Source organism: Micromesistius poutassou (assembly GCF_964030765.1).
Source record: "Micromesistius poutassou genome assembly, contig: SCAFFOLD_5469, whole genome shotgun sequence".
Classification (NCBI taxonomy): domain Eukaryota; kingdom Metazoa; phylum Chordata; class Actinopteri; order Gadiformes; family Gadidae; genus Micromesistius; species Micromesistius poutassou.
In genome coordinates this window covers 1-15,968 of record NW_028179967.1, presented here as the reverse complement: position 1 = coordinate 15,968, position 15,968 = coordinate 1, and the positions used below count along the sequence as shown (strand labels likewise).

The following is a 15,968-nucleotide window of genomic DNA, read 5'->3' as shown; positions in this document are numbered from 1 at the left end:
ATATTGAATTGTATAAGAATGTGTAAACCATTAACACAGAAAGCAGACTTTGATTTGATCCAGGTTAAGTGAGAGCCAGTTTCTGTACCTTAATGACTTGTTCAAAGGCCAGAGCCAGACCGAGCATCATGGGCCTCTGAGAGGGAATCATCTGCTGGTCTATGATGTTGTAGAAATGGGCCACCTTCAATAGATGAAGAACACGTTAACAAGAAGAGCGCCTCACCGGGGGGGGGGGGGGGGGGGGGGGGGGGGGGGGGGGGGGGAGCCTCTCTGGAGCCGGGGTGCCGTGGAGCGTGTGGGCGGCTCATCACGCCCGGTCGTGTGCATGCTCTGCTTGCGTACCTGTTTTAGGACGACGGCTTGTCCGTAGAACTTGTCTGCCGTGTTGGCAGCCTGCTGTATCTTGGCCGGGATGGCGAAGCCGAGGGCCGACAGCTGCCTGACCTCCCTCAGCAGCGTCACCAGCCGGTCAGAGTACTGGATCCGCAGCCGGCCGTCCACGTGCTCCAGGTCCATCACGCGGTTACTGGCTTGTAGACTAGAGAGGTGGGAGAGGTGGGGAGGGGGGGGAGGGGGGGGGGGGGGGAGAGGAGCAAGGCGTGGTAGGACTGCTCGATTTTGGAAAAAATTAGAATCACGATTTTTTTGGTCAAGATTGAAATCACGATTCCTCAAACGATTCTTTTTGAGTTTGAAAATAAAATGCATTTAACTTGTCTTGAACTTTTGTCTTTTTTTTTTCAAAATAATCGTTCCAACTCGATTTTATTAATTTGGAGATCGTTTGACCCAAGAATCGAAATCGTGATCAAAATTCGATTAACTGCACAGCCCTAAGGCGTGGTTCAATCACTTTCTTCCCGCTGCTTCCCAGGGTACAGTATTGACGCAGAGAGCAGAGAACAGAGAGAGAAAAAAACGAAATAAAAACAAAGAACGTGTACCCACCTGATACCAGACTTTGGGTCGGCCAGTCCGGACAGTATTTCTCTGGACCAGTCTTCGAACTGCTCCTGCTCGTAGGCCCTCAGCACCTCCAGGAGGTCGTCACAGAAACGCATGAAGGAGCGAAAGGCCGACAGGTCTGGGAGCAGCGCCTCGGAGATACGAACGGAGTCCTCCACCTGGCAGGGAGACCAGAGGAACGGCCGTCGAGGCCCGTGGACGTCACCAAGGTGAAAGGTGAGGCGGCGAGTTCCCAGACACACAGTGAAGCTACAGCACCGCTACCTTGTGAATGAGCTGTCGGACCCAGACGATTTTGTTGACCACCTCAGGGAGGTTCCTGCCGACGAGGGGCCCCGTCTTCTCCCCTGGAGCACCGTGGCAGCGGAACTCAAAGTCAGACTTTAGACCTTAAGATAATAAAAGATGGACAGCGTCAAACTATCAGAGGCAAATGAGTGCTAACCACAATCTTTGACACTTAAAAAACTTCTAAAAGAGTTTGTACAATGCAGGACAGTACAGTAGATGAAGAGAGGGCCCGAAAATGACACAAAGGAGAAATGACATAAAGGAGAAATGACATAAAGGAGAAATGACATAAAGGAGAAATGACACAAAGGAGAAATGACACAAAGGAGAAATGACACAAAGGAGAAATGACATAAAGGAGACCCAGGAGGAAAGAGCAGAGCAGAGGGTGTGGTATTGGTAGTGTGGGAGACCTTTGTTGTAGTCCAGCAGTCTGGCCACCAGAGTCTCTCTCTCCGACTGCAGCTCCTTGCTGATGGTCGGACGCCTGATCAACTCCTTGTGCTTCTTAAACACCTGCAGCAGCTGGTCACACACACACACACACACACACGGACTGTATCACTAACCTCAGCCCATCTGCTGACTGACACACACACACACACACACACACACACACACACACACACACACACACACACACACACACACACACACACACACACACACACACACACACACACACACACACACACACACACACACAAAGGGGGGCTTTGGGCTACCTGTTGTGGGTTGTCTAGCACATCTCCGATGTAACGCTTTAATATAGCAGCCACTTCCTGTTCTGAGGTGCTAATACTCCGCTCAAACTGGCAAACGGCTGCTCTCCACAGAGGCTGCAAAAATGCAAAAGCACACACACTCAGCACGCGTTCAGACGACCACAACGACGTGAGTCACACACCGCCAGCAGCGCCGACGACAATAACATTTCTGTTGGTGGTGCATGAAGGGCCCTACCTCGGTGTAGGGGTTGTAGTGCAGCGGGCTGAGTCCAGAGAAGGGTTCAGACACGCGCTCGGGGCTCAGGGCCTGCTGTTTACCTCCGGGGAGCAGCCGCAGGAGCTTCTCGTACACGGTGCGCAAAGTCACTACCTGCACCGACAACCGGGTGAAAACACACACAATCACACAATGGACTAATGTGTAGAACTGTATTTGTGAATGCATCCGTCCTTCCAAACTGATACTTTAAAGAGTCGATAATAAGCATGATGCATGTGGAGACCTCAAAAGACTGAATGTCAGAACAGTGTAACCTCATCTTTAACAATAAGTTGACCCTGGAAGGCCCAATACATTCTAGAACCGTCTATATGGTGTGTGGAAAGTATGACACATACATTCATCAACTGCTCCACCACAACCGTGGTGGTTGTGGTGAAGCAGTTCAGCAGTTCAACACTGATCGACTGAATCCATGACCTCACCTCATCAAACCTCTGCGCTAAGCACTTCAGAGTGTGCGGCTGGTGCTTGTCTCCCTTCCAAACATGCGAGGTATGACTCTTCCACACCTAATGCAAACAGATAAACAGAAGGAATATCATTTAAATGTTGGGTCTTCAAGGTCAAGGCATTTCAGTTCCATCCCTGTTCCTAACGAAGGCTGCTGACGGCGAACCCCACCTGTCCTGTGAGGTGTTCACAGGCCGTCACCCACTGCTCACAGATGATGACGGCCATCCTCAGGTTCTCCTGCATGGACACGTACGGCTCCTCCAAGATTTTCACACCGCTCAACTTCCTCTGGACGTATCTGCCGAGGGCCCCACCTGACACGCGCACAAACACATCCTGAAAAAGTGTAGCCATATACCAGTGTTCTGTGGACACACCAGTGCACGTGCGTGTGCATGTGTGTGTGCACTTGCACGCGTACCTATGTTGTCCATGAGGCGCAGCATGCGTGGCTGGGGGTAGGGGGCGTCAAAGTCGGTCTGTCTCCACACGTCGTCCAGCGTGTGTTTGCTCTGCTCCACCAGATCCACAACGTCCGCCATGGACAGGCCGTCCAGACCCAAGAACTCCTTCAACACAAACGAACACAAGTAAACAAATACACACATGGGAAACACGGGTGTCACAGCAGCTGATGTACAGGTAAGTGACAAGATAGTAATCAGTTCAAATGAAATGTAAAAACTGAATGCACAACGGTGTTATTATAACGGTGTTATTATAGTGATCACTGCACGTAGTTTGCTGTGGCAGACCCATGGAGACCAGACGCCGGCCTAGGGGCCCCTCTGCCTGACAGCAGCGGCAGACATGTGGAAGGAGCATCACAAGGTTAACATGATCAATGTTACCATGTTATACCATCTGAAACGTCCAGTGTGCAGATGTGGGAGGATGGGATTGTGTGCAGGTTTTGACGTGGGAGGGCGAGGGTCCAGGCAGGGGGAGATATCTTTTCTTTTCATGCTCAGTTTTTGCTTCTAGACGGTAAGTACCGGGCTCCACTCAGGCAAGAGCATGGTATTTTATATAGTCAAACCGCGTCGTTTTGGTCCCCAAAGCGATGACAGCATTATCCCCGGGAGCGTGTTAAAACACGGCTTTCACTCTCCGTCTTTAAACGTTATTAAAGGAAGAGGTTGACCAACAAATCTCCTGTCCTTCTTCGACTTCCTAGGTCGGGCGGGGCTCAGCTTCAGCGTCCATTCCTCCCGTCTCCACTCTGCAGCTCCTATCTGCTCTGCCGTAAATCCCTCAATCCTTCACTTGCGCGTTTTGTCTGCAGTTTTATGGAGCGCTCCCCACTCTAAAACTCGCGTGCGGAAAATTTTGGGTATGTAGAAACCTGCAGTTTAAGTGTGTGCGTATATATATATTTAAGCAATAGATCACGACAGGCTGTTTGTATGTTCTCATTATACCACAGTTAAGGGGCGTTGTCCGTCCCGACGCACAGTGGAGGGACGGCGACCCCCTTCACTGTGGTATAATGAGAACATTTCACTGACTGAAGTGATCTATTGTTTTTAGAAAATGGTTACGTAAGTATGGCGAAATGAAAGTCATATGAAATTAAACTCAATTTTAAAAAAGTGAGAAAGTCGGAAAAGCATTTTTTTAACGAATACAAAAAAGTAGTCCCTCCTGGCTGCCGGCAAAGTGTACGGCGGTTGCTATGCAACACACTGTAGCGTCCTTCAGAGAGAAGGCTAGGCTAGAGACGGTAGCTTGGTTCGCCGGCAATTTAGCCTACTATCGAGTTCACTCGAACTCGATAGAAGGCTAAATTGCCGACCGTGTGCCTATTGCTTTACAACATTTCCACCCTCTCCAACAATCAACATGTTTTTAGGCTTCAGTGAACTATGCTATTGCTTTTATATATAAATAAACAACAGTTAGAGTTAGGCGCGGAGTGATACTGAACTCTGTAAACTGAACGGGCGTCATAGCTGTGTGTATACGCTCAGTATACAACAGTTGGGAACCAATCAGATCGCTTGATTTAAGCCACCCGTTTTATAAATATATATATATATACATATATATGTATTATATATTTGTTTGTTTAAGTAGGCTGTTAAGTGCTCCCAAACGACATACCTTTTCGATTGGTCGGAAGAGCTCAACGAAGTGGCGGGCCCTTTCTCTGTCGCCGTGCGTCTCTGCAGACTCACAGAGATCTGCCCAGTATTGGAACTCATCCCCGGGGGACAGCACGCCTGCAGACAACAAGTGATTCAGCCAATAAAACATCGTGCCACACAAGCACTGGCCTTGGGACTGTGACGGATGTCCAACTGAAGACGTTGAGGGGAGCTGGTTCCCTGTTGCTCTGCAGAGAGGTATTGCTGCAACATGCTGCAACAACAACAACAACGTGTGTGTGCCCGTTCATCTCTCTGAAAGCCCTCTCCGAGTACGCACCACACTCGCTCATCGTGCGGTACCTCACACATCCCCCTCTGGGAGGCCCGTCTTACCCGCCTGCCGGACGGCCGAGCCCAGGCCCCGCTCCAGGTCGCTGAGCAGCGCTGCCAGTTTGGGGTCCAACTCTGAACTCCAGCGCTCATCCTACACAACAAAGGGAGGCACGAGATTGTGATTGGCGTGGCGTGTTGGTGAGCCGAACGCCCGAATAACCCGCTATGGGTGACATTAAAACGCAAATCAGGATGAATTATTGACTGGAAGGTTTTAGTGTCAACATGAAAGAGAAATCTAGGACCAAAAGAGTAGAAGAAAGTATTAAAATAATGTTTTTAAGTTAAATGACAAAATAACACACTGGAAATGTATCCCAGCATCTGCATGAAGAAGGAAATTGATAACCACCACAACACAAACAAAATCCTATATCAGTCGGCATTCTTATTGGTTTTTCCTCCTTTTCCTCGCTTCCCACCTGGAGCAGCACGGGGGCAAACACCTGTCTCACAGCCTGGTAGAGGCTTCTGACCGGAGACTCCAGCATAGAGGACACGAGGATGCTCTGGTGGAGGTTCTCCTCCGTGATCACGGTGGGCTGAAGTTTGAAGAACACCAGCACCTTGCCTCCACTGTCCCCAGATGTTTCAATCTAACAATGGCGGGGAATAAATACAACAAGATTAAGTTACTCACATCGTAATGCAAGATAATATATATATACGACATGGACGTAAATGGGCTGTAGAATAAAAACATTATTAACATATATAACATTCTCATTAGACTTGATCTGATCTGGTCAATTATGTCACATAGATAAGTGTGAATATTTTGCCTAGAGCAATTCGCAAATGTGCATGGGTCTGTAACCTCTCAGTCCATTTTCGATTTCCAAGGGGCTCATCATCAATGAGTGTAGACCAAAATGCCTCTGGATGCAATTGGTTGAACCTACAACCAATCAGAGCAACGAGCAAAAAGTGGTGGGGACATGTCCCCAGCGAAAAATGTAACGAATGGTTCAATATAAGTCGACTACGGCACGGCGGTTTGATGACTGCGGTACAAGGCAACAGATAGCGACATGGTAGCTTGCACAAGGACACCTCAGCAGTTTCGCCATTAGTGAGTCGGGGACAGGAACCAGCAACCCTCAAACAGCAAGGATGCCTGCTCTGTGAATCCTGCTCAGCTGCCGGCTGGGGCTCATGACCTGGTCGTTCTTTCAGGAGGTCAAAGGTTCCATGTATGTCAGGTGAACATTACACTGGTGTAACACTGTACCTGATTTGACGGATGCAGGTCGTGTTGTTGTTGGCTGAAACACAGGACAAACTCGTTGCCATCATCAAGAAAATTGTTGAGCTCAGCGCTGGCAGCCAGGTGGGGGGAAGCGGTCAAGCCAAAGAAGTTCCCCGTTGTTGTGAGTATAAACTGTTTGCGGGGATCAGCTGAGCTCGGAGGCATCTTTCAGCTTGGCATGGCGACATGAAAACAACGACACAGAACAGACACATGTCAGCGGACTCGGAGGGCGAAACCTAATGAAACCGTGCGGTGTAACAATGAACCACCAACCCTGATGAGCATCCTTATGTTACGGTACTTCTTTGTGGCATTTCAATATTGCATTGTGCAATACTGAAATGCCACAAAGAAGTACTGTACCGTTCAATGCAACGAAGCTCGCATGCAATTTGCATTGCGGGCTTCGTTGCATTGAACATAACGGGGAAGTACGAGGAAAGTCAAGCCCCCACATCTCGACATACGTGTAGGTAAAGGCTTGTCCCTCCACGCAGCGCCATCTGTTACCATAGCAGGCTACTAGGGTCTCTGGGAGATAGCATATTAGCATTAACTACAGCAAACATCCCCCGGCCGATGCAGGCTAACGGAACACACACAAAGCATCACGTCACTTCGTTCAGTGCAACTATTATACGTCTTTGAATGGGTTCACGCAATGACAGACACGGAGACACGCAGTCACAACGCGGCTGGCGACCTACAAGATCTGCAACTTTGTGCAGACCGGTTGTGTACATAGCAACACCGCGCTGTGGGCATGCCTCCTCCTCTCCAACCCTCCACCCCGGGGACCTACCTACCTCTTTAAGGTTTATTCGACTAAATGCCCGTTTCATCCGTGGATACGGGGGGCATGTGTGCTAATCCACGCACTCGACGATTACCAACTTGCAGCCTACGGTTGTTGTTGCTAGGAATAACGTTTGCGTAGTTACCAAGGAACAACTACGTAACGCATCGTGCGTAACCCATCGTGCGTAAGGCGCGGAAGAAGACGCGCTGTCACCGGCGGCGCTGGGATTGGCCGAGGTTCGTGGACGGTGGGGCGGGGGGTTTAAAATAGCATATAAGACGATGTCCCAGAGAGAGAGCAGAGTAGGCGGTGTGTTGTTGGAGGAACTAGAGGAACTAATTGACGACGTTATTGTGAAACTAAACTTGAATCCACTCCTCCCGCTTACGAGGCGGGGGAAACGGGGAGTATTTATTGATCCTCCGGTGGGTCGGACACAGTTCATGTTTATATTGGATATTAGAGCGCATCACTGACTGAACGAAGGAGAAAGACCCACAGGAGCTGGCCCAGCTATAGGCCCCTACTGAAAGTAGGGGGGAACTGCCCTGGTGAGTCCTATAATATAATATATATATAATGTAGGCCTAATTAAATATAGCGCCAACCAGCGTCCCGGGAAAAATAATAATTATAATTACACGCAATGAGATTTTATTGTCCAGGCCTGGGAAATGAAATGAATTAGTAAGAGCCCTCTCTAGGCATGTCAGGACTAGTATAGGTCTACCGTGGCGGGTTTACCCTGTGGTTAGTTTGTGACAGATATAACAACAGAGAGGGTAAAGATTATTGTGCATTGCATTTTCATATACAACATCAGTCATAATAACGTTGCTTGTATTTTCAATAGCTCAATCTGTATTGGATGGATTGATGGAGCTATTGAAAAAGACCATATGCTAAATATTCATCACAACCTACTACTATTAACAATTATCAAAACATTGACCATACAATTACAAGTGACACCGCTTTAGAGTACAAGCTTGTACAAGTTTGAAATTTGTTTATATTATAAATGCTATTAATAATATGAGTGCATGGATTTTCTACGCCACTCTGAGTGAATTTGTGCCCCTCAAAGAAAAAGTTAATAAAATGGCAATTAATGAATATTGTTATTTTCGCATAAAGCAAATTAAGCTTGACTTTTATTATGATACAAAAGTATTCATGTAAAAAGGCACTGATATTGTGTTGGCTGCCCATAGAATAATACTCCAAAGTAGAGGAAATTAAAGTGTGCAGAATGGTGATCAAATGTATGGGCTGTCGCCAAAACATGTCGCCAAATCATGATTAAGCTACTCGATCACATTTCTTAATGAATGTTTAAATCATTTAGAGGAACTACAAATTCGATTTTTGTGTTTCAGGTTGAAGATGAATGTACTATTCATATTGGTGGGATATTTTGTTGTCAAAGGTAAGAAAATGAAAGTGCTCCTTCTCCACCGATAGTAGTAGCCTACCAGCTCAACTCGCCTCGCCCCGCCTTTTTTTGCGTTTCCATTGCCAAAAGAAGTACCTGGTACCTGGTACCTGGTACTACTTATTTTTTTTAAACTTATTTTCTATTATAGTAGCCTACTAACCCGAAAATGCATCAAGTGCTGTGTTTAAGTAAAGCCATATAGTTTAAGACGTAAAGAAATGTTAATGTTCTTAAAACAAGTGAAGGGATTTTAACAGAGTCCAAATGGAGTGAACAATGTAAACATGCACACCATTTAAAGAAAAATGAGGAAAAAAAAAAAAAGGTTGGTAAAGTTAAGAGTTAAACAAATAGCTAATGTGACCAAGTTCGAATACATTTGAGATAAAATATAGAAGTGTGTGTGTGTGTGTGTGTGTGTGTGTGTGTGTGTGTGTGTGTGTGTGTGTGTGTGTGTGTGTGTGTGTGTGTTTATTACTAAATAAACGTATAGGCTACATTAACAAATAGTTTGGCAACGCATGATAATTGTATTGTTTTGTCAGTGTGTTGCAATAGAGCGAGACATTGAGGCTATAGTGAGATATACAGTTTAGATTTTTCTGCCTAAAACTCAAAATTAAACTATAATATCGGTTTCTGTTGGTTTTAAAACTGCCGTTCTCCCTGATGAAGTCCTTTGTCTTTCAGGTGCTGCTGTCCACACTGTTGACGGAGTGGTTGGAGGGAAGGTGTTATTTCAATGCTCTTCTGACAAAAGCAGGAGTTTCTTATCTTTATCCTTTCAAGGTGGCCACAGATATAATGTTTATTTAAATGGGTGGCATGCTAAAAAACCAACCAACCCCACAAGAACGGACACCACCAGTGTGAACGTGACCGAGAGGACAGTAAGCATGTGGAATCTGACAGTTGACGATGAAGGGCCCTATAAGTGTGTCATCAACTATGGGGATTCTGGTGGACATACTGACGATACTGTCATTTTCCTCAACGTCTCAAAAATAACCACGACACCACCACCACCACCAGGTCAGTGTTCACCTACAGCTCCCCCTAGCGGAACTTTACTGACTAACTGAACTTTGGTTCCATGTGTAGTGGAGCAGATAAGCTCGTATATGGAAGGCGTTGTGCATTTCATGACCAAAGCACAAAAGTGCTTTAGTATAGTACCCTCATTCAACAATGTGACTGGGTGACGTTTCCTTAAAGAGTTTTCATGCCAACATTCAGGGTGTCGGCAAACACTGGTGGTCATTCCTAAATCATATAACCGTAGGTGTTGCGTTAGCAACTAGATTACTTGTACCAACAAGGCCACAAGGAAGAGTTACCCCATCCCCTCAGGATTCCGACGTAAGCACTAGGAACTGAACAGACAAGGCATGGAGGTCACTCCCACGTTTAGCCAACGCCGTCGCTAGAAGGACGGCCATTTAAAAAGAGAGCCATTTAAAACCCGTCTCTCAAAGAGATGAAATGGGTCAGGGCTGGGGTCAGGCTCTTCACGAAGAGCCTAACAATGCTGTGTGCCCAGTGGTCACCCTTAAACCTTGATTATATGAGCCTTAACCTTAACAATTACTCACTTACATGCACTGCCATCGCGGTCTATCCACTCAGCACGATATCATGGATTGTTCCTAGTGTACCTAGTGTATTATCAATCCTCAATCCAAGAAAGAAGACCACAGATTTATAAGTGTTAACAATTCCTTTTGCTGTTCAACATCTCTAATACTGCGTTCTTCAACAGTCAAAGTCCATCAACAGCCCCCACAGGATCAACACAGGTAGATGTCATTCTGGGAAACAAGCAAATATAAGTGCCAGTGGTAGACTACGTTTCGAGAAGTTTGTGGCGGTAAAGAAATGCAATCATGTTTTTCAGATCTTCATTCTATGTCTATTTGAGAAAACTAAAAACTAAATGGCCTCTCATGCCTTATACAGAGTGTCCCAAACAGATAATAATGTTAATGATATAGGGTGCTATCACAGTAACTAACCCATTTGTTCATTCTGATTTCATTGTGTTTTTCTCTATTCTAGTCATCGCTATCATTGGCCAATCCCTGTTGCATCGTTGGTATCATTATTAATGTTATTATTAGTATTATTATTATATGCAAAATTGCACAGAAGATGATTGATGATTGCTAATGTTTTTGAACAATCACATCAAACTCATCGGACTGACGGGAGGCCAGCAGAGGAGCCCAGTGAGAACACCTCCATGGATGACGACGATGACTGTTCTAAAATGTTTCACCAAAGGGAGTGAACGCGCTTCTCTAAGTGTGAGTGTGTGTGTGTGTGTGTGTGTGTGTATGTGTGTGTGTGTGTGTGTGTGTGTGTGTGTCCACCTAGAGGGGTCGGCAACCCTAGGCACGCATGCCACCACTGGCACGTGGACGCATAATCATTGGCACACTTGCAAAAAAAAAAATATATATATATATATAATTTTTTTTTTTTTCCACCGCTACAATGCGGCAGCGTAATCATTACTACCGATTTGTTTTGCACTTTATTCAGTTTTGGGCATTTCCTCCCAGTGCAAATATGTTTAAATGAGTTACTGAAAGCAGTGTTCTGAATTGGGATCAATTAATCGTTTTTAAACCTATGTTGTGAGTAATAGAGAAGAAAATATTTAAAAGATTGTTGCCAGTGGCCTGTATGCATGGCCTTCACATGTTTTTTTGCAAAGCTGTACATGTCTTAAAGATATTGATGTGGATGTTTCCATCATTCTCATATAATGTCTGTTTTTACATTTCTCAGTGCAAATATGTTTTTGTTCATTTCAGTCCACTCGGTAGGCTGATAGACCGATCTATTCAGAATACATCTAGGTTTCAGTTTCTACTCAATACTAATACTAATTGAGACCGGGGACAGTTGCAACAGGGGATGGTTGCAACGTGTCATTTTTCTCCAATCAGAAACAAGCTAGAGTGATGACACTCGCACTGCACATGCTCAGTTGGATCCGCCGAAAAAATCGAACACATTCCTGAACTGCTCCAGAATTTATCGCACAAAAAACTGAAAGTATTTTTTTTCTTGAGATTATTTTTTGTTATACTGTTGTCACTGTTTTTGTGATTCAGCTCAAAGTTGTATGATTTAAATGAGTGATATATTAACTTTAAGCGAGTATGGTTAGCTCGCATGAGGTTTTATCATGGCTGACAGAGTGGGGACAGCTACAAGCTGCAACAACTGTTGCTACTGTCCCCGTAGAGTTAATGCCATTAAAGTAGACGCAAGATGCAGTTATAGTGTTGACATTACATTTGTATTACTAAAATGAAATATGTTATAAAATATGGATTTTTTTTCAATGTTTAAGTTGTTGCCGTAAAGTGAAGCTGAAATCAGATTATTTTATTATTGTTGATATTAGTTTTAACAGTTGTTTAAGTTGTTGCCGTGAAGTTATGCTTTTTTTTTTTTTTTACCTTTTACATGACATTGGCTAAATAAATGAATTAATTGCCTCACAAATTGTTCCATCTACTGTATTTTATATCAATTTGAATATTTGACATCTGATTCTGCACATAAGGCCTAGCCTACTCATCTACACAAATCTAGAAGTGTCATCTGATCAAAGCTGATGAATACTGAACATTGTAATATTATAACTTGCATCTTTGATAATAATCCTTTTGTTAAAACTGAAATGAATTGTATTTGTAACATGTTGCAACCATCCCCAAACGACGTCGCAGCTGTCCCCGGGCCCCGCTGACACGTCTGACACCTCTGACTCCTGACATTCAAATGCAAATTGTGAAGAAAGTGGATTCTGTAATCATCCTTAAATGGTTTTGATTATTCACAGACAGATGTACGTTTATTGTATGAAAATTTGGTTTGTCTAATCCAAACCGTCTCTGAGTAACAGAGTCTGTCCCCGGTCTCCCTATACTAACAACTGATGTTCTTAACATCAAGATTCGTAATTAACCTGGAGAGTAGTATTTGCACTAAAAATGTAAAATATTCAATAACAAAGACACTTGAAAGTAAATAAGGTTCCAGAGTGCATAGAAAAGCATCTAAATAGAGCTAGTAAACAAATACAATTTCCCAGACACAGCCCGATGGCTAACACACAATCAATAAATAATGTTAAACAATGGCGATGTACACTGAGACCGACATTTCCCTCTTTGTGATCGTTCACATACACGGCCCGTCGGGAGAATAGCGGTTTAATAGCGGGCTGTACGTCTGTGTGAAAGCAGGTATGGTTGGGGAAAGACTTTCTTAAAATGCAATGACATACTTGCCCACTAGATGGTGATGTTATGTCACCTACTGAGAACTGGTATCTTGTATTTCTAGTGTTGGGGCGCACTCACACTATAGGCCATCTGTACCGTTGCCCGAGTACGTTTGCCCCCTAAAGTCTAGATCGTTTGGCTGGTGTGAGCACGCCGTCCGTACTCCAGTACAGTTCAACTCCGTGGCCTCGGTACACTTCGGAGAGGTGTGCGCTCTGGCCACGGTACGGACGCTAATGAGCCGACACGCGCGCACGCACGGATACGCAAGTAGTAGGCCTACGGTAGAGTACGGTACAGGGACACTTGCTTTACACATTTAAAGCAACCGAACCGGACCAGTTGACAAAGCAGGGCACACAATGATTGATGACACCACTACTACAGATCACTATAGATGACGGTTATAACTCACATTGTCTCTTTAATCACCACAACCTTGTTCGATTTGTCTCAATTACATTGTTTTAAAACAAATAAGAGTATTGTTTCTGGCCTCCAACTGGCCTGTGACCTGTTGGCCCCCCATGTAGGACTGTGTAAATTGAGACCCCCTCTTCTCTCGTCACCTCCACTCTGCTGATAAATGCTGCCCCCAACCAGCTCTGCCACCCCACCCACCCACATTACTCTTCTCTCTCTCTCTCTCTCTCTCTCTCTCTCTCTCTCTCTCTCTCTCTCTCTCTCTCTCTCTCTCTCTCTCTCTCTCTCTCTCTCTCTCTCTCTCTCTCTCTCTCTCTCTCTCTCTCTCTCTCTCTCTCTCTCTCTCTCTCTCTCTCTCATATATCTAAACAAAAGAGACAGTTAGCAGAGGGCTTTTCTCTGACATGGCTGACACACACACACACACACACCTTGTATCATTCCTGAGGTCGAACACATCACATCACTCAATGTGAGCCTCGTCATGTGATGTCGAGTTAAGACCACGATGGAGTGGCCATGTAAATGTAAATGTAAATGTACTTTATTTATACAGCCCTTTACAACAATCCTTTCGGAGTACCAAAGTGCTTTACATAGTGTAACAATAAAAAGACAGAAGCAGAAATAAAACAATTTAAAAACAATAAAAACAGTGAGAGCAATAAAATACAGCAAAGTCAAATAAAATAAAATAAGATAAAAGCGCCATCGTGCTACTGGGTATTAAAAGCCATCCTAAATAAGTAGGTTTTTAGCCTGGATTTAAAAAGGCCCGGGTCCGAGATGAGACGCATCTCGGTGGGGAGCTTGTTCCAGAGCCTGGGAGCAGCGACGGAAAAGGCTCGGTCACCCCAGTGTTTATATTTTGATCTGGGCACTTCCAGTACAAGTTGATTTGTCGACCTCAACGCTCTACCTGGATCTCGGATGGTTAAAAGCTCGGATAAATATAATGGGGCAAGGCCATGAAGAGCTTTAAAAACAAACATTATAAGTTTAAAATCAATTCTAAAAGGACAGGAAGCAATGAAGGGAGTTAAGAACAGGGGTAAGAACAGGGCCATTTACGATTAAATATCATTATCAAATATCTACGTACACAGGGGGAAAATAATCGTATCTTAATGAACACATGTAATGCCCATGCTTCTGACCTCGAGCGGTGGCTGGTGATTGGATGAAGAATCCAAACAAAAGACTGCAACATTTATCAGCAATTCAAATATTAACAGATGTTAGGAGGGGGGGGGGGGGGGGGGGGAACAATAAGTCTACATCAAAAAAGCCAAAGAACAAATTCAAAGAGGGGAACATGTTGGAGGACAACAACGTTGTATTTTATTGCATTTTATTTCACGGTGGTAAATGGAAAAAATGATGTTATCACGTCGGTGTGAGAAAAAGAAACATTACCATATGATGGTTGGAATTGAACTGAACAAAAGCCCTGTCCGTCTGATTCTGCAGCTCAGTACTGATGGGAATCTAATTCTGCATTCGCTTTGTGATTCATCCAGTTAAAGATGGAGAGACAGAAAGAGGGAGAGATAATTCATATTTATCATTTGGCCTCTATTTTCACCTGCTTTTGCAATGTAAACTTTTGTTTCCCTTGCCAATAAAGCTTTTTGAATTTAAATGTGTGTGAGAGAGAGAGAGACAGAGAGAGAGACAGACACAGAGACAGAGAGAGAGAGAGACAGACACAGGAGACAGACACAGAGACAGAGACAGACACAGAGAGAGAGAGAGAGAGAGACAGAGAGAGACAGACACAGAGACAGAGAGAGAGACAGACACAGAGACAGGAGAGAGACAGAGAGAGACAGAGACAGACACATAGAGAGACAGACACAGAGACAGAGAGAGACAGACAGACACAGAGACAGAGAGAGACAGAGAGACAGAGAGAGGACAGACAGACACAGAGCCAGAGACAGAGAGGAATGAGAAGAATACATGAAAAAATGAGGATGATATATTGGCTTGTGACCACTCTGTTCCAAATCCCCGAGCATGCTTTTTTTTCTTCCCCCATTGTGGCTTCTACTGTGAAACAACATCTCTCTGGGACTCAGAAACATGTTGTTGGCACTGATGTGTGTTCCCCATGCGCTGGTGTTCCTGACATCAGCTGTCTTCCTCCAACAGACTGGACCCAACTGGGAGAGGGAGTGGAGGAGGGAGGGAGAGACAGACAGAGAGAGAGAGGGAGTGGAGGAGGGAGGGAGAGACAGACAGAGAGAGAGAGGGAGAGGTTTGTTGGCTTGAATCCCAATAGAGCCATTAACACTTTGGTGTAACGCTGATACACTTAAGGAATTTTTGGCCAAGCATTTTAAATGGGCTGTGACCCAGGTTTCTTGGGTTGTGTGTGTGGGGGTTGTGTGTGTGTGGGTTGTGTGTATGTGTGTGTGTGTGTGTGTGTGTGTATGTGTGTGAGAGCATGTGCACGTGTGTGTGAATGCGCTTGTATATGTGCGTGAATACGTGTGTGTATGTATGTGTGTGTGTGTGTGTGTGTGTGTGTGTGTGTGTTGTGTGT

At 45.0% G+C, this 15,968-nt stretch overlaps 1 protein-coding gene and 1 long non-coding RNA gene across 2 annotated transcripts; one reads left to right on the top strand and one right to left on the bottom strand.

Annotated features, from left to right (window-relative positions):
- Positions 1-88: 88 nt before the first annotated feature.
- Positions 89-7,325, bottom strand: LOC311371252 (cytoplasmic dynein 2 heavy chain 1-like; the record flags this gene model as incomplete). The annotated part of the gene is made up of 15 exons (XM_084489424.1): positions 7,266-7,325; positions 6,439-6,628; positions 5,630-5,803; positions 5,208-5,298; positions 4,828-4,946; positions 3,146-3,293; positions 2,893-3,038; positions 2,694-2,780; positions 2,224-2,358; positions 1,986-2,099; positions 1,674-1,785; positions 1,234-1,358; positions 952-1,127; positions 346-541; positions 89-184 (listed from the first exon to the last, which is right to left on the bottom strand). Coding segments are annotated over exons 2-15 (1,902 nt in total), but the record flags the coding sequence as incomplete, so codon positions are not given.
- A 280-nt stretch (positions 7,326-7,605) lies between these two features.
- Positions 7,606-11,104, top strand: LOC311371253. Its single transcript, XR_014641034.1, has 4 exons — positions 7,606-7,809; positions 8,638-8,687; positions 9,387-9,728; positions 10,456-11,104. It is a non-coding gene; the product is annotated as an uncharacterized lncRNA (long non-coding RNA).
- Positions 11,105-15,968: the final 4,864 nt, after the last annotated feature.